This window comes from Cinclus cinclus, chromosome 5 (genome assembly GCF_963662255.1).
Source record: "Cinclus cinclus chromosome 5, bCinCin1.1, whole genome shotgun sequence".
Classification (NCBI taxonomy): domain Eukaryota; kingdom Metazoa; phylum Chordata; class Aves; order Passeriformes; family Cinclidae; genus Cinclus; species Cinclus cinclus.
Window position 1 is genome coordinate 68,715,184 of NC_085050.1, and position 18,146 is coordinate 68,733,329.

The window sequence follows — 18,146 nt, forward strand, 5'->3', positions numbered from 1 at the left end:
TATCACAGAGAATTAACATTTTACTCAAGTAAACAAGGCCTTTCTCACAATAAAGTGGCCAATCTCTCTAAATGCATTTAAATGCAGACAGAGTGTGCTGAGCCTCACCCATCTGGCGAGTTTTAAAATAAATACAGAGCTAGATTAAGTGAAAATGCAACTAGTCTGCATTACACTTTGCATTTCTAGTGCACACAAAGCTTGATTTGGAACATGGATGACTTTAACTAATTTTCCAAGAACACAGAAGAAACTGTCTGTGAAATGAGAAATAGTTGTCCTTTTTACAAGACTGCACCACAAGTATTTGTCCTGGCTGGATATGTTGACTGCACTTTGTTTTCTTCTTACTCAATTTTTCACCACAGGCTGTCATGCTAAGTCTTAAAAATAACTGGTGAACCTAGATTATTTTGAGACAAAAGCTGAAATAAGTGGCTAATAAATTATATTAAAGAATTAGAAGCAATCCGTACCCTGACTTGGTTCAGCGGGTGACTGGAAGAGACCATGCAGGAAACTCAGATTTTCAAAATTTCTCAGTGTGTCGAATTTGAATTCATCTCATAAGTAGTTACGAAGTAGTAGTTGATCCCAAAGCTGATTTAAGAGAACTTGAACTTCAAAAATCAAGGGAACATATTGATATTTGGGACAGATCTGTACTATTGCAAGGATTATTTAACAGAAAAAAAGAAAAAAAACACAGGGACTTTCTGTACATCAGGTACCAGAAAAGTCAATATTATCCCCCTATATAGCAGCCTAAATAATCTGGGAGCAAATAGAACTAAATTAAAAAACATAAAAAGTGAGAATATAATAATAAATTAAGCACTAGACCAGAGTCCAGCCTTTTTCAAGCAACAACATGTCCAGCCACACTTAGGCTGGTGCATGTGCAGGAACACAGATACTCACACCTGTTTGCAAAAGAAAACTTTGTTTCAAAACAGTGATGCACAATGGGGTGTCTCATCTGGTTTTATCCACCTGGGTTTTAAATTTGCATACCAAAATTCCTGACTGACTGCAACCTATGAATTCATTAAGCTTTGGAGCTTCAGGACAAGGACACCATCACATTACAATAGATTTAATATGGTGTTGAAAGAACAGAACTTGCAGGCACACAGAGAGGAAATTTTAAGGCCTCTGGTGTATATACACATTTCCCTATCCCTGCTCTCTTCCTCTGATCAGGAGCAGCTTCCTGCAGCTGTTAACTCAGAGAGGTTAAAAAAAAAAAAAGCAGTTATAGACCTAAAGGAGCACAGACACAGACTGAGAACAAAACACATGCAATAAAGAAAAAGTGTAATATATATTTAGCACAGCTTCAAGATGTTCAACAATGTCACACATACATACTGCACGTTTCTTAGCCAGAAATGCATTTATTTCCAGAGCAAGAAGTTGCCTTCTACCAAATGTTTCAAAACAAGAACGATTAAGGAAAATGCTGAACTTAATGTTCATATGACAGGCTGTAAGGGTGCAAGGAAGAAATTGTTCCCTGTGATGGTGGCAGGGCCCTGGCACAGGGTGTCCAGGGAAGTTGTGGCTGCCCCATCCCTGGAAGTGTCCCAGGGCAGTCTGGATGGGGCTTGGAGTGACCTGGTCTAATGGAAGGTGTCCCTGACTGTGGCAGCAGGTTGGAATTCAATGAGATTTAAGGTCCCTTCCATCCCAAACCATTTTATGATCTCCCAGTGCCTGTGAAAAACCAGTGGTGCTGGAAGAGTGGGCATGGCCATGTGCCCCACCCAGGACCTCTGGTGACAGAAGAGATTGAAAGAAAGTGGAACTGCAACTCAGAAGAAAGGCAGAGCCATTAAAAAGTATATTTCCTTAAAACCACCAGATTACTCCTCCTTGTTATAAGTTATTGCTGTAAACAGATAAAACAGAGAAGCTGACTCCTGCAGGGACTGCTGACTAAGGCAATTTTTGATGGCTTGTGACTCCTGAATATCCCACAGCAAAATTCCTGTAATGCACAATTCTGAATTACGCTTTAAAAACACCCTGTATAAATAGAAAAGATTAACAAGCAGGCTAAGTGTTCAGGCCATATGTGCATGTTCTACTTGTTTTATCCTTGCAATTAAGGCTTCCTGAAATTGTAGCTTTGTATTCAAAGATTGAGCTAGCAGACTTACAATTTATAAGGTGTAATGTTTAATTTAAAAAACGGTTTAAGATCACCAAGGCTGGAAAAATCTTAGTATTTCTCAAAGGCTGATAAACTGCTTAACAACTGCTCTAAGTATTCTTCTGCAAATCTGCAAAACAGATTACATTCAGAGATCTCATTAGCAGATATGAAATAGAATTTCACAGGTAAGTGATGTAAGCAGAAGAACAATTTAAAATTAAGTTTTGTTTAGAAGTTCCAAACTAATCAGAGCAAGATGGATGAATGAAGAGGTAAGAGAAGAAGTGTAATGGCTTGAAAACTGAAAAGCAGACAATTCTTTCTAACTTAAAAAATTTTAAAATATTAAGCATTATATTCTAGCTTGTTTTCCAGTTTAAATAAATGAACCTGAATATTTTTTTTAAGATATATACCTGGGTTTTTCCCCCTGAAACTAGTTTGAAAATGAAGTGCTGTCCATTATTTTAATCTGAGTGAAAATGTTTCATTGTTTTCACAGTTATTTCACCTTGAGCTGGCCAGCCTGAGCCCTTAGCCAACCTAAGTTTCTCCTTATAAGCCTCACCTTACCCCAGAGGAACTTTTATGTTTGGATTAGGCCAGAGACTCACTGGACAATTCAGAAAATAATGATCTAATAATGAAGTTTTAAGTCTAGAAAGAGGACTAAATGCCTCAAATGGCATTCAGGGGCTGTGTTGTGCATCTCGAGGGGTGGTTCTCTGAGGGGATGGGCTAAAGCCCTCCTCTCCTCTGGGGAGGAAACGTGTCACATCCTATAGACACTGACATGCTCCCTTCCTTGCCAATAACTCCTCAGGGGATATTGGACTGACTGCCACAAACACTCTTCCTGAACAGCTTTTGTCTTCTAGAGAAAAATGTCAAAGTGCTAAGAGCTTCTAGGCTCTGTGATAGGGCAAGACCCTGCTATCAGATTCCCACAAACACAAAATGCCACTCTCAATCCTCTTGTCTCCTGATTTTAGATGATGGTAAGACAATATGAACACTGTGAACTCATTGATGAGTGTCACCATCTCAGTTCTCCCAAGGTGTCATTTAGAAACAAATTAAAAAAATCATGCGGAACTACTGCATCAATAGTTTCAGTACCAGTATTAAAAGAGCAAAAATAATAAAGCCAGTGAAATAGAAAACCACTAGAACTAGACTAGACCAGACAGCATTGACACAAGGAAGAGCTTCCATGAATTTTCCATGAATACAAGGAAATAAATGGAGCTGGGACAGAACCCAATATTCATTTTGAAACAGCTGTGCCATAAAACAGGACCATGGAAGAGAGCAATCCTTCTGTCAACTGCTAAGCACCAAGGTGAGCAGACATCAGCTTCATTTAGCTCAGCAAAGCCTCAGCAATAGGTGTATTTAGACATTGCACAGAAAACCTGACAAACAGGACACCTCAAGCTGAAATAAGTGAGTTGCTTGTTCATTTTGACACCACCAAAATTTAAAAATAGCTACATTTGTTCTGAAAATAATATTCATTCTTTCCAGGCAACATCTTTTCACATTGCAGACTCTGTGTCAGGTAGAAATACAGTGTCTGCTAAGGAAACAGGATGAGTACAAATGTCTTTAAGCCCAGCCACCTAAATCTCACACAATGCTGAGTTATAAGATTTTCTCAACATTACTAGGAAATACAGCTGTCCTTTTGTTGTTGGGAAATATTTTGAAATGTGTTAAAAAAACAACACAACTGCACTGTCAGCTTTCATTTGATTTTAGGATTGAAGGAACCCAAAAGCCTAGTTCAGAAGAGAATTCCTGAGAAGGATATAACCTCTCTGCTTGGTTGCCCTCCTACATTCTTGAAGGAAAGAATGCATAAATCGGGGACCAATATTTTCTAAAGAAAAAACATATGGTTGTTTTTCATCCAGGCCAGGGATGTATACAAAGAGCAGCTAACTAAATATCATAACCAGTTCACTGATTCATTTCTTTCAGGACTATTTATCTAAATCAGTAAATAGATTATTTAAGAAAATAAAATACACTTCCCCCCCCCCCCCCCCCCCCAAACACAGGAACACAGCTTCTAATTAGAAACATCACAATTCGATTTTGGTTTTTTGTGGCAATGTGCCATTCTGACCAACCCAATCAGGAGATGGTGGCTGCAGTTTATTTAAACAGTAGTTCTGGGCAGTGAGCAGGTTTCCAGATGTGCTACTCAACATCCCTGCAATCAATAAATAAAAGGAGGACGACTGTTGGAATGCTAACATTTGTCCAGAAAATCGCTCAAAGAGTTAAAGACATGGATGATAAAAGCAGCTGCACCAGTTCTTGTCATGCTGCCAGAGTTGAATGTTTACCTAGTGCTGCATCCCCATCCCCATCAGATGGGGTGAAAAAAACCATAGAAAGTCTCTTTTCCCAACCACTTTGCCATGAAGAAAGGTATAGCAAAGCAGAACAGATTTATGTGGTAGAAGCAGACCCGTGAAGACACATTCAAATAGTTGTGTGTAGGTTTCTTGGCGTTTATGTTAGCAGACATTCTGGGGAAGCATCTGCAATCTAAACACTATCCTGTTATTCCACAGTCCATCACTTTGCCTGTCCCTTTATTTATAATTCACACACTCTGGTCTCACAGCTTGCACTGCAAGAGGGTCTCTAAATTGGGATGGCTAAGCTTTGGGGTTGAATTATGTTTTATTTCTCGACCAGAGCCACAGGTGTACAGCTCTGGAAGATGCTGAACGTTCCCAGTGATGGATGCTTTGCGCGTCCTCATAAATCCCCCCTGCCTAGAGTGGCAGCCTAGGATCCAAGACCCAGCCGCAGCGAGAGCACAGTGGAAGTGCAGAAGTGAGGGAAGAGTAATGATAAACCAAGGTAGGAATCAAAACCCCTTGTGCAGCCTGCCTTGTGGAAACCGGGCATGGAGCAGGCTGCATGGACACAAATCACTGAGCTGAGCGCCAGGAGTCGTTCTGTCCATCTTTTCCCTGGTCGGGAAGACTCTCCACCGACCCGCAATCCACCCTGAGGACTGGGAGAAGGATTAGCAGCCAAAGCCAAGGAATAGTTGGGCCAGAGCCAGGACAGTGCGTATATCATCACTGACTTCTCTGGGCCTGAGAGGAGCTCTTGCTTGGGAAAGCATTTCTTCAACAACCTCCCGGATTTCCACCGCTGGCACACGGGATCCTACCAGAGGTCACCCATCTGATCTGTCCCCAGTGCTTAGCAGCTGCTCAGCTCTTCATAACTCACACATCTTCTCACTAAGATCTGGGCTCTGGCAGAGAATGCCTGTGTGCAGTGGAAGAGTGCAGAGATCCCTGAGGGCACAGGCACTGCATCCCATGCGGCCCCACTGGCTCCGCACTTTACCACGTCCTAATCCTTCCCTTGCCATTACACTCAGCCTACCTGCTGCCAAAACATGCTGTAAATCTGAAAAGGTGCATTGGATGGACACCTCGAGATAAAAATAATGAAAAATTACAAGTCATCCTTCTTCCAGCAACTTCCCTTACACAGGCTAAGGTAACACAGCAAGAATCCACAGTCACAACTTGATGAAGTGAAAATAAACGTAAGAAAAGCAAGAAATCCTTGATTATGGATAAGGAGACCAGGAAGACAGCCAAAAATAAGTTGGGAATCCATTAGTTCTTATGTCTAATGCTGCTTCTAAGTATGCATTGTGTCTGCTTCCTGGAAAGACAGGAAGAGTTGGCACAGGCTTCTATAGGAGCAGGATATCATCTCTGAATGTTTTAAACCAGTCAGTGCAGCCTATAAAAACTGAGATGCAGACCCTAAGAAAAATGGGAAGAAGGCTGGACAGACAAAATTTTGCTCTTGATGGACTTTTCCAGAGTTAACTGCATCTGGATGTATACCATGATTTTTATCTGTTAAAATAAACCCCCAAACATTAAATCAGATGCATCATATATGGCAAGACTGTTCTTTGGGCTGCTAAAGACTACTTGATTGACTGTTTATTACAGCTAATAAAAGCCAACCTCAAAGTGCAAAGGAATACCTTTTCCTCGATTCATTTTCAAATATAATGTGAATATTGACAATTTTAGATAAGTCTGCTTTTTTCAACACCTGGTCAGGCACAGCTTCCCCTACCTGTTTTGCATGTGTATTTCTGGATGAACAGTCTGCATGCAAAATCCTTCTTACTAAGAATTATCAAACAAACACAAACTTAAAGACTCAAAATAAATGGTTATGTTAGGCCAAGAGCTGGACATGCCTGTGAGAGTTTCTTTTATAAACATTTAGCAGCTGCTCAAGAACATAAATACTCCAAACGCTTTTATTATCCATTTCAAGATGGTGTCATTCCCATCTTTTTTGCCAGTATGGCAGGAAATACATCATTTATTGAAGCAAGCACTGACTAGCAGTGTGGTGCCACCTGGATACCTACTGTGCCTACGGCTCCCATCCCACTCACATGAAAGCAAGCTAAGTTTTGCCACAGGCTTATACTGAAGATTTCTACTTTCCTGTGATGTTTAAGATAAATAAAGACCAGCATAATTTTCAATGTATTCTTTGCTGGTATGAATTCAGAACAAGTCTTCAGTGCAACCAGAAGATGACAGCTAATGTTATTCACCAGCCTGGTTGAAAACTATCTTAAATCACACCAGCTGTGGATTAGTCAGGTTGTAAACTGGAGCACAGTAGAGCAGTTACATTTAGCTTAAAGTTACTACTGAACAGCTGCTTCTGAACACACTTGCTAGCACATTTTGACACTGGCAGGAGGGCATGGGAACTTGTGAGTTAGCTTTACAAGAACATAGCAAATTTAAAAAGGAAGTTTCAAACAGTGTTTAATCAGTGTGATACATACATGTTTAAACACAGGAACTCATAAAACATGCTGCTGTTCTTGTCAGCCACTTATGGCAAAGGTCCCATGCACACTTCATGTATTAACGTCTCCCTGGATTACCTGAAACTCAGAGATCTCACAACACAAGTAAATATTTTCATTTGGGACTGCTGGATTTAAGTGTTGGTTAAATCTCCTGGATTTTGTGGGGGTTTTAGGAACCAGAGTCCAGGTAGAGCCTGTGCTCTGGTCAAACTCTTGGCTTACACACAGTGATAGGAGTGGGGTACAGCTGAGTTCTGCTCCCCTCTCTCTTCCAAGAAGGACAGTAATTCCTGGCTGGATGACACCACTTTTATCAGTTCAGTCTTTGGGTGCTTTGTTCTGTACAGCCCTCACTGACTTCTGCCAGGTTGGACTGAGAGACCAGAGAGACATCAAGACAAATCCAGCCTCGGCTTCTGAAGGAACATAAGGATGTTCAAACCCAAGCAAGTCCAGGTCACAAGTTTGAGGCTACGGAATAACAGAAAGCCAGTGTAAAAACCATAAAGCACACGGTTATCTCCAGCCAAAGTACAAGACAAATGATACCTCAAGCCTTAAAATTGTGATTTGCAGCTTCGGCTGTGCTCAGACTGTGGAATACCTGAGCTCTGCTGCAATAGGAAAATATAAGCCATAGCTGTTGTCACTGGCACAAGATACTGCACACAGCATGGCAGAAAACAAAACTGTATTCACTTGTCAACAAGTCGGCTTTGGTTCTATTTTTATGGTTAGAAAGCAGGAACAAGTTCTGCAGTAAATTAAATCCATCAAACCATGGGAGACCGGAGATCAGTCCAAACTATGATGCAGGATGTCTTTGTTAATAATACTCACACCAAAATCTGAAACCAAAATTTTGGGCTTGGACACCTCAAGTGAAAGTGTAATTAATCTTCATAACAGGACTTCGCATCCTGTTTTAAATGAAAGAACTTGGAATACATTTTGTATTGTGGAGCAAACATATGACTGGATGCTGAGCAAAGCAGAATATTAAAATATTGAGATGCAATTTCTTATTTCTTTTCAGGGCTAAGATTTCAGTAAGATAAACTGGGTAGTCCATATGTCTTTCCTGGCCACTGACGCTACCTCCGCAGATTTGTGATGCCAATGTTATACAGGGTTTGATTGCCGTTTCAACTGTTTTTTTGTAGTCATGCATGAAGTTCTTATGACTTAGGTAGGACCACTTGTTACTGTAGGGCAAAAATCCTCCTACCTAAATCTGTAGTGAGTATGACCAACAGCAGACAACTGGACATAGGAGTAAAATCCTGATTTCCAAAAACCAAATTCCCTTTGACATCAGGTAAGCCCAACTCTCCCTACAGACATCTCCATCCACTAAAGCTTCAGACCACCACAAGAACATTTATTTTCTGCCCAGAATGCGATGTTTCCCACACGCCCTCACAGCAGAAGAGATGTTGTGGTTGCCTCACCTGCATCAGCAGCTGTGACCAGCAGCAGGTACTGCTCCTTGGCCTCCCGGTCCAGGCTCCGCATCAGGCGCAGCTCCCCGCTGTCCGAGAGGGTGAAGGCTCCCTCCTCATTGCCAGCCACCAGCACGTAGGTCAGCTTGCTGTTCAGCCCTTGGTCATCGTCCCTTGCTACAACCTGCACGAGCCATGCAAACAGAACAGGCATCAAGCACTGTAAAACTGTATTGGGGTAGAGGAAGAGTGCTCTATGATAATAATCCAAATTAACGGGTTGAATTAAAGGAAACGCCACAAGCATAAGTTAGCTGTAATTGAAAAAAAGAAAATGACCTGGTGCAGACTCAGGTCCATATGAAAGCAAGCACTGCATGTCCTGCTGTTGGAATCCATGTAGTTCTCTCTCAATATTTGGCACACAGCCTCATCCCATGTAGGCAACAACCAGATTGAGAGATTTGTTGCATGGAGTTGAGATTGAGATGAGAGGATAGAGCAGACTCTTAAAGTCCCAGTGGAGGTGTGAGGATAGGCAGGGAAAACACAAACAGAACTCGAAAACTGAATATAAACTTTTGGTGGAAAAACCCCCGAACACCTATACAAACAAAAAGGAAAACAAGCCAACAAAGACTGCAAATCCAATTAAAGCCAAGAGGCAACTTTTCTACTGTTTTGCCTCTTTTTAACTTTGGAGGAAGGACACTTAATACCATGTAGGCATGTTACTAATTGTCAGAGACGTGTTTTTACTGCTGAACGTACGCACCTGAAGAATAACTTTTGGGAGTGTCTCCAGATTCTCAGGGACGTTCACAGAGTAGGGGGAAAGCTCAAATGTGGGAATGAAATCATTAACATCCTTCAGAACAATGCTGACTGTCGAGGTATCGGTCCTGGGGCTGCTCCCACGGTCAGATGACTGAACAGTCAGTGTGTAGGAGGGCTTCTTCTCCCTGTCCAAAGGCTTGGCCACAGTTATGACCCCCGTCACAGAATCGATCCGAAACTCACTGCTGGCATCCCCGCTCACGATGGCGTAGCGGACCTGCCCGTTTGTCCCTTCATCCCCATCAGTGGCCAACACCTGGATTAAATCCGTCCCAGTCAAAGTATTTTCCGCCACCTCCAGTTTGTAAAGCTTCTGGGCGAAGAGCGGGTTGTTGTCATTGATGTCCAGGACTATGACCACCACATCTGTAGACGAAGAAAGGGACGGCTGGCCCTTGTCTGTGGCTACCACAGTCAGGGTGTAGTTGGCCACAGCTTCTCTGTCGAGCTCCCCGGTGAGCCTCACCTCCCCATCGATGGTGCCGATGCTGAACTTGTTTCCCAGAGGCCGGAGCAGGCTGTACTCGATGTAGCTGTTGGGACCGCTGTCGGGATCCGTGGCCTGTGCCTTGAACACCACCGTGTCGATGGGCGTGTTCTCCGGGACGTAGGTCAGCTTAGGGGAGATAAAGCTCGGGGGGCTATCGTTCACGTCCAGCAGGATGATGGAAACTTGGGCTGTGCTGGTGTACCTGGAGGCTGGCAGGGGCGCCATGTCGTGCACTTGCACGATGAGGCTGTAGAAGGACTGGCTTTCCCGATCCAGGGGCTGCCGGATGCTCAGCACCCCGCGGCTGTCGATGCCAAACTGCCCCGCGCTGTCCCCGGATGCGATGCTGAAGGACAGCTGGGAGTTGGGGCCTGGTTGGGGAGGGAGAAGAAAGGTAGATAACAGGACTTCATCCCACTGACCTAGGTATCAATATCTCCAGCCATGTTCCCACAGGAAATTTTCCTTCATTTTCCTACAGAAATGAGGACTGTACAACCATGTTGAGTGTTCAGCCTCCTCACCACCATTTTTGAATCCATCTGCTAATTTCAGCCAAGTTTCACAGTGGAGCAGAAGCCTTTGAAATTATTCTTTTCTGACAAGATAATATTCATGAAAGAGAGAGGGAGGATGTTATTTGGAGAGGCCACAGAGGGAATGACTGGCAGGGTTCATCTCTGCATTTCATTCAGCAGGACCTGCACAGTGGCACCACAAGTAATTTTTCCCCTTCTACAAGAGTTAAGGATAAAGGGTTTGAAGGGTTTTCCTTCAGAAACCAAGACTCAGTAGTTCTGCTGCTCGTTGAACATCTGGTTTCCTCCGTTCTTCCCAGTTCAACTAAGCAACATTATTATTAATGTAATTATTTCATGAATTTTTCCAGTCAATTAAAAAAGCCACAAGCAGAAACTCCCAAGCCTAGCTGGAGCAAGCCAAGAGTGAATACTGGGGAAAGGTATGCTTCCCATATATGGCATGGTATTCCAAAATATCAGATGAACAGTCCTCACTCATCTCATGATCAAAACATAACTAGCAATTATGGTCAGGGGAGAGATTTATCATTCCAGTAAGGGAAACGCATCCTGAACCTGAACAGGGCTGTGAAATATCCTCAAATATTCCTTGTAGCAAACACGGTGTGTTACTTCAATTCCACAGTTCATTCTAAACAAATAAATACTGAGAACATCCAAATGTGAAAAAAATTCGCTCCTCTATCTTACACCTATTTTAATTGATTTCAAAAATTGTTCTTGTTTTGCATATTTAAGACTATGTTTAAGATTAGCAAATTAACAAATCATTAGCCACTAATTTACCCCTCAAATTAGCTTGTTTATGCAAAGAAAGGTGTCCACAGATTGCTGTGCATTTTTGCCATTTTCACTCAGAAGCTCTTTTCTCTCCAAGTGAATTGCTTTGATAATAAAATTATACCTTCATTAGATTTATTAATCTCTGCTGTTCATTATGCTCAGACTTGAGAAATCTAGTCTTATGTGTCTTTCCCCCAGTGGCTACTATAATTGGCATCTTTCCCTCTCTCTTGTTCCTCCTATAGGAGTTAAATTATAAAATGAATAGAACCAAACATGAAAGACAAAATATTTGAATGCAATTAAAGAAATTAATACATTTATCTGCTAGATCTTAGTGTTTCTCCATTACTTTGATCAAGTGAAGGACAGTGAAAGTTCAATGCTACTCTGCTTTTAGTTCAGTTGTATTTTCACAAGATTAATTATATGGATGAAAGTCTTGATTTCAGTAAAGTACTTTCTGGCAATTCAAGATTTTTAGAGATGGGTAGGATTTGGGTACTGCAAAAGAAAATTACTTGTAAAAATACTCTATTTTCTCCCCCCACAGTGTTTTCTGTGGTGCTTATTCCTAAGAAAAAATTAGTTTGCTATTCCTTATCTCACCTCCATGAACCTTTCATTCTTTGTCCTGTATTCTCATAGGCTTCCACGCTGATAATGCTTACACAAATTAATCTATGAAACAGAAGAGTTGCCTAAATATCAGTGGAGCCAGGAAGGGCTCTTAATGAACTATTCTCTTTTTTAAGCAGAGCATGCCAAGCTGGCACCTCATCCATACCCCCCTTCCAAGGTTTGGAGTTGGGTTTTTCTTAGGGAGAATGTGGGGACATCCTCTTTGCTGAATCTTAGGTTTATTTAATCTGAGAGTTCATCTGATAAAACACTGAAAGGACAGACATGGAGTCACCAATTTCATGACAATACTCTTCTAAAGGGCTTTGTTTCTATTTGTATTTATTTACTAATAAGACTAAAAAAGCAACCAATAAAACTACTTCCCCCCTGCCATTCTATAAATTCCTGCAGAGTTTAGCTGGGAAATTACACCAGCTTTGCCTGGAGGAATACCTAAAATTTTAACAAACTGACCACCATGCGTATGCTTTCCTCTTGAGATTTTTCCTGTTAATTGTTTGTTGAAAAAATAAAATCTGAATTTCAAAATGAATGCGTTTAAGGTAACTGAGTTTTTTAGTACATATTATTATATTGCTTTATTATTCAATATGCAAGAGCTGTAGCTGATATTTGCTATGGACCTGTATGTGAAATAGCCTAAGCTGAGATAAACAGCTGCTGTTTCCCATGGGGTGTGCTAAACAAGAAAATGGAAATTGGAGCAGTTTCACTATCATCATGTTTCTGTCCTTTATCAGTGTTTATCCTAAAACAACAGCCATAGCTCATTATAAAACAATGTCTTTCCAGAGCTCTTTCAAACTATAGGATCATATAACATAAATAATCAACCAAATTATATTTGTATTGAGTGCATTATCTGAGAGCACATGGAGAAGAGTATAATACTAGCAATAGCTATTTCTGTGCTCTAGATAAATATAAGACAACACAAGATAACAACTTTGGGCTTGAAACAGAAACAACAATAGATCATAACATTTGCTTAAGTTACAGTCCTATGGGAGAGCTCAACCTAGCATGCTCTTGGAATGATATTTCTGCCCTATTAATTTTAAATCCAGCTTTCTAGAAAAGCAAGTGTGCCAGAAAATATAAAAGGCAAGATATCTGACTTCTCGTTGCATTGCTCCTCAAATACTCATTTGCCTCCTTGATAACTGAGCATGTGATGAATGTGAATTGATATGTCAGTGGTATGATATAGTTCCCATCCACCGTGCACAGATGGAAATTAATGTATGAGGTGCAAGAGAAAAGGAAAACAAACTCATAATGGCAAAGTGAAATTAACTTCCAAAAGGATTTGAAACCAGGTGGTGTAGTCCTGACAGGAAAATATGAAATAAAAAGAGGAGATAGACACAAACCCATTTATCTACAGGTCTGGAGGAACAATCCCTTCTCTGGGTATGCATGATAGAAGCACAAGCTCCTCCTCCAATTTATGTTTAGCTTACTTTAAAAAAAAAGCCTTAACAAGTGTGGTGAAAGAGAGATTCATGCAAGAACAGCCAATATCACAAAGTTATGACTTCTGATTTGTTGGCCTATCTTATGGAATCTCTTCTCCCTCAGTTAGATCTCAAAACCTGTTACACAATTTTAACCATGGAAAGTTACATCCATCAGCACAAAATTTATCTCCCCACAAAAATGCTGGAGCATTCCCTGAGGAAAAACTGCTTTACTGAGCAATCTTGATAGGTTCAGACAATTTAGGTGCACAAACAGGGGTTCCTCAAACCATGCAGGTGCTTTGTCCTGGAAGCATATTTCAGCGTGATACACTTCCACAGGCTCTGCTGAGCCCCTGTCATGTTGAGAGGAGACAAGGCTGCTCCACATGTCACAGAAATAACCTTCACCTGTAAAGTCACTGGGAGTGTTGTGAAGAGTTTTGCACTATGTCACACTGGGTAGTGTCAGTGGACACTTCAGAAAATGGGATCCATGATGGAATGTTGTTTACGTGCTTTATGGTCATATTCTGTAATTATTTTTGCTTGGGCACAAACTGTATGGCAAAATGGTTAAGCAAGCTATAAAAATTGTACCTTTTATACTCAACACATTAACACCCTCTAAATGCCAATATTAAATATCCCAATATTAAAGCTTATTTCAATGGGAAATTTTCCTGAGATTTCTTGCAATACATTTTTTAACCTCCACTATCAACACCTTGTAGATGACAACTGTCTTCATCATAGACTTAAAAGTTTTAGTACATTTAAGATGACTGCAGATAATATCTGATATTACCACAACCCTCATAAGAATTTATAATAAACTTACAGAAAAAAAACTTGGCAGACTTAGGTGTAATTTAAATGTAAATTTAAGCATATGAGAACAGCAACTTAAGGGTAGCCCTAATTTCCCCCTGCTTTAGTAAGGCTTTTAAACGTAGCTAAGGTGAAGCACAGATTTAGGATCACAGAACATGAGGGAGCTCCTACCATCATCGGCGTCGGTGACGCTGAAGTTGAGGATGGCGGATCCCAGGGGCAGGTTCTCCATCAGGGAAGTGCTGTAGGAGGCCATGCCAAACACGGGCGGGTTGTCGTTGACGTCCAGGATGTTGAAGTACACCCTGATGGCCGTGGACTGGCCTCCCCCATCCTCAGCACGGACAGTGAGGATGTAATACTGCTGTGCTTCGTAGTCCAGCGGCCGGGTCAGGTTGAAGACCCCGGTGACGGGATTCAGGAAGAAGATTCCCTCTTCGTCATCCTCGCTTATGGTGTACGTGATCTCCCCGTTGATGCCCGAGTCGTCGTCGGTGGCGAGGATGGCAGCCACCAAGGAACCTGCGTGGCACGACAGCAGAGCACCATCAGGCACCTGCAACAGGAGCTCCTGTACAGAGCCAGCTCAGCATCCAGCAGATCCATGGATGAGATTTGCCCTCCAAGAGAAACTCAAGCCTCAATGCTGTCTGAGTAACTATTGCAGAAAGTTTTCTGAAGCTGAAAGGGACATTACATTCTTGCTTTTACTCAAAGACCCTAAGAAATGGCCAGGGATGTTTTTTATCTTTATGCAGTTTAGATATCAACAGGGGCAAAAATACCTTTTCTACTGCTAGGTATTTGTCTTCCTGTGACTCAAAGGACCCTCCCTTTGCAGCAGAGAATCACAAGTTCTGGAACCTTCTAGATATTTCTTTGCAAAATGTGAGTACAAACCGCATATCCCAGCTCTGCTTTTTGAAACAGTGCCTTTGCAGGGTAACTGTGGTTAGAAAACTAGAAACCTTATAGGGGTCTGTTCTCCACTGCTTTCTGAAATCCAACGCCCTGTGAATCTGTGCCAGTGTTTTCATTTCTGCATAGCTGCCCTTGCATGACTGACCTATCTGACTGGAGTTTGGAAATCAAGTGTCACTTTTTAGTATTTTGAACACTAATTATAATTAAGATCAGCTTGTTTCCAAGAAAATAAATCATTAAGTTTCCTTTCCCTGGAACCATATGAACTACGTGCAGCACAGTTAACTACTTTCAAGCCATGTGATAATGAAAATTGCTCATATCATCAGAACAAAGAAGGGTGCTGTAACCCCCTTTAATCCAGCTGGATATGCTGGTATCTTTCACAACCATTTGATTATCTGAAGCTTTAACGTTTCTCTAGCTGCAAGAGGAATGGGAATTACTATCTGGGATAGAAAGTGGAACCTTGAAGGGGAAACTTCATGGTCCTTCCCCTCTGGTGAGCCTGCCAGCTGCTCCCAGACTGCTGGAGAGCAGAGCAGAAGATGCAGTACTTCAATACAAAATCAGTCTGTTTGTTCCTTCAGCATCCATCAGGCTGAGTCTAAAGCACTAATGTACACCCTATAAACAAATAATGAGAGAAGTCTCATTTTAATGTCGGGGGAATTAGGCTTGCCAGGGTTATTCCTGCTGAAACAGACCAAGACTCAAGGCTCTGAGAGAAAAGAGCATGGCTGGGGATCAGCAACCAAAGCACTCTGTGCTTACAGACATCTCAATTACTTCCAGATCAGATTCCTGAGGCACAGCTGATTGCACTGCAATTCTTTAATGCAAAACACCAAATTTTGGGACAGGCACTGTGGGGCAGAGTGCGAAAGTTGGCGGCATGGGGGTAACCTTAGTTCTCCCAAACTGAGACTCCCATGCTTATGAAAACCCTAATAAAATCCTAAAAGCTATCACCACATCATTTGCATCTCCTTGGTTTATTTATGTTTTAGAATAAGCTTCTAAGATGCTACTGGCAGATACTGCTTTTGTGCTAGCACAAACCTTGGAAGTAACATTCATTTCTCACCTGGAGTCATGTAATAGAGCACAGTACTTGAAAATTTCTTTTGATCGAAATACTTTTTAGTTTACACTCCCCCCCCCCCCCCTTTTCAGCATCAAAACACTCTTGCATATGAAACCAGAAAAAATGAAGAGCACAACCACTTGAGAGGCCAGCGGTCGCATTTCCATGTCCTGTTTACCTGGTGTGGCATCTTCTGGGATGTCGAAGGAGTACACAGGCTTGGAGAACTTGGGGATGTGGTCGTTGACGTCGCTGACAGTGATGTTTATCCTCACGTCCGAGGACTGCAGGCCGTCGTCGGCGCGGACCAGCAGGGAGTACTTGGAGCGGCGCTCCCGGTCCAGGCGCTTGGTGGCTATCAGCTCCCCGGACTCGGGGTCAATGTGGAAGCTGTCATCTGCACCACTGATAATGGTGTATGTGACCAGGGCATTGGCTCCCTGAGGCAAAACAGGAGCGGTCAAGTCACGCTATTTGCCAGGAAAACCACAGCATAACTTGCAGCAAGACAAGGATCGTTCCAGTAACTGCGCTTGGAGATTATTTTTCAGAATGGTTTCCTTTAATAAACAGCCTTCCTGCCCAGTCCCTGCTTCAATCCCACAGTAAAGACACAGCTTTTATTTATGAGATGTGAAATGATGAGATTACCCATATACTTTGTGCTCTACTCTTCATAAAAGGATTTCATCCAGTCAATACCAAAAACTCTGTTACCTGTTTTAGTTTCAAACTAGCATCACCGAGCAGTGTGACATCTTAATAAGGATCAGTGTTTATTCCTGCTTTATCTTTGAAGATTAAACTAAATCCCTGCCAGTGGGATCAGATTTCTTTCTTTTTTTTTTTTTTTTTCTTTTTCTTTCGTCATCCAGCTCTCTAGAGATGGGATGGAGGGAGCAGGAGCGGGAGGGAGGGAGGCATGGAAGCAGGGGGGACCTGAGGGCAGCAATGTGGCAGCACTTCCAGCCACAGCTCATGGTCAGGAGAAACTCATGGAGGATGTGCTTGCAGCAGTCCCTCAAAGGTCAGTTTCTGCATGGAAATATATTTACCCATGTAAATAAAAAACCCCAAAGTGACAAATCACACATCATTAAAATCACAGTTCTGATCTCTCGAGTTGTGCTGCAAGTCAATAGCATTTGCTTTTGGGTCAAAAATTTTCATTTATTCTTGGGGGAAAAAAAACAAAGCCTTCATGTGGACGTTGAGCATTTTGGTTGAAAGCAAAATTAAGGAAAAGTAATGCTATGTAGAATAATGTCATGTACTTCTTTTTCCAAGACAGGCTCAAGGATACTGAAGGTTTGGTAGCCTCTACCATCAGATACAGTACCTAAACCCTGTGTACTGATGGTGCTTGGATTTGACAGCTGAAACCTGCTGCTGACATGCCAGTGGCACTTCTGCAATGAACAGCAGATCAAAGAGATCTGGCAGAAGGAAATTCTATGGCTGTTTCATATACTCCTGCCTAAAAAAGCAAATTAATAGAGATAAACACCTGCTTGTATTTGTGAGAGGACAGACAAGCATTAGTTATGTGACCTTACCAGAGTGCCCTGTGCCAGACTTTCTCTCTGGGGTGCTGTTTCAAAGAGTCAGAGTGAGCTAACTGATAAAAGGAAATTTAGAAAGAAAACAGGGTTCTGCAGGTGCCCAGCCCTGCAGAGCTGTGTGCAGTGCTTCATCTGTGTGCTCAGGTGTGCCTGGGGGATGTCACACGCTTTCCTCCAATTGTGTGGCTTAGCCATCACATCTCAGGAGAATTTTCAGAGGTGACCACATTCTTCACCCTGTGTTTGACCAGCCAGACTCCTTCTAACAGAGAGCAGCTAAAACCACACCCATGTTTGATATTGCTTTATACTTTGCCCTCAGCTCCAAAAAGCAGGGGGGAATACAAAGGTATCTCGACCCAAAGCTGCACATCACTAGGAAAACTTGGGCTCTTTGTAAAGAGCTTGAGTTACAAATGTTCTGGTAAGGAAATTGAAATCATTCCTTCTGATAAAAACACTGACTGATGTCTCTCCAAGGT

At 42.0% G+C, this 18,146-nt stretch overlaps 1 protein-coding gene across 1 annotated transcript in view; it reads right to left on the minus strand.

Annotated features, from left to right (window-relative positions):
• The window catches only part of FAT4 (FAT atypical cadherin 4), a 122,053-nt gene that overhangs the window by 39,532 nt on the left and 64,375 nt on the right, over window positions 1–18,146 (minus strand). The window contains exons 3-6 of the mRNA XM_062493986.1: window positions 16,281–16,542; window positions 14,263–14,613; window positions 9,276–10,198; window positions 8,510–8,684 (exon numbers count right to left, since the gene is read on the minus strand). Coding sequence (XP_062349970.1) covers window positions 8,510–8,684; window positions 9,276–10,198; window positions 14,263–14,613; window positions 16,281–16,542 — 1,711 coding nt within the window. The remainder of the gene's footprint in view (window positions 1–8,509; window positions 8,685–9,275; window positions 10,199–14,262; window positions 14,614–16,280; window positions 16,543–18,146) is intronic.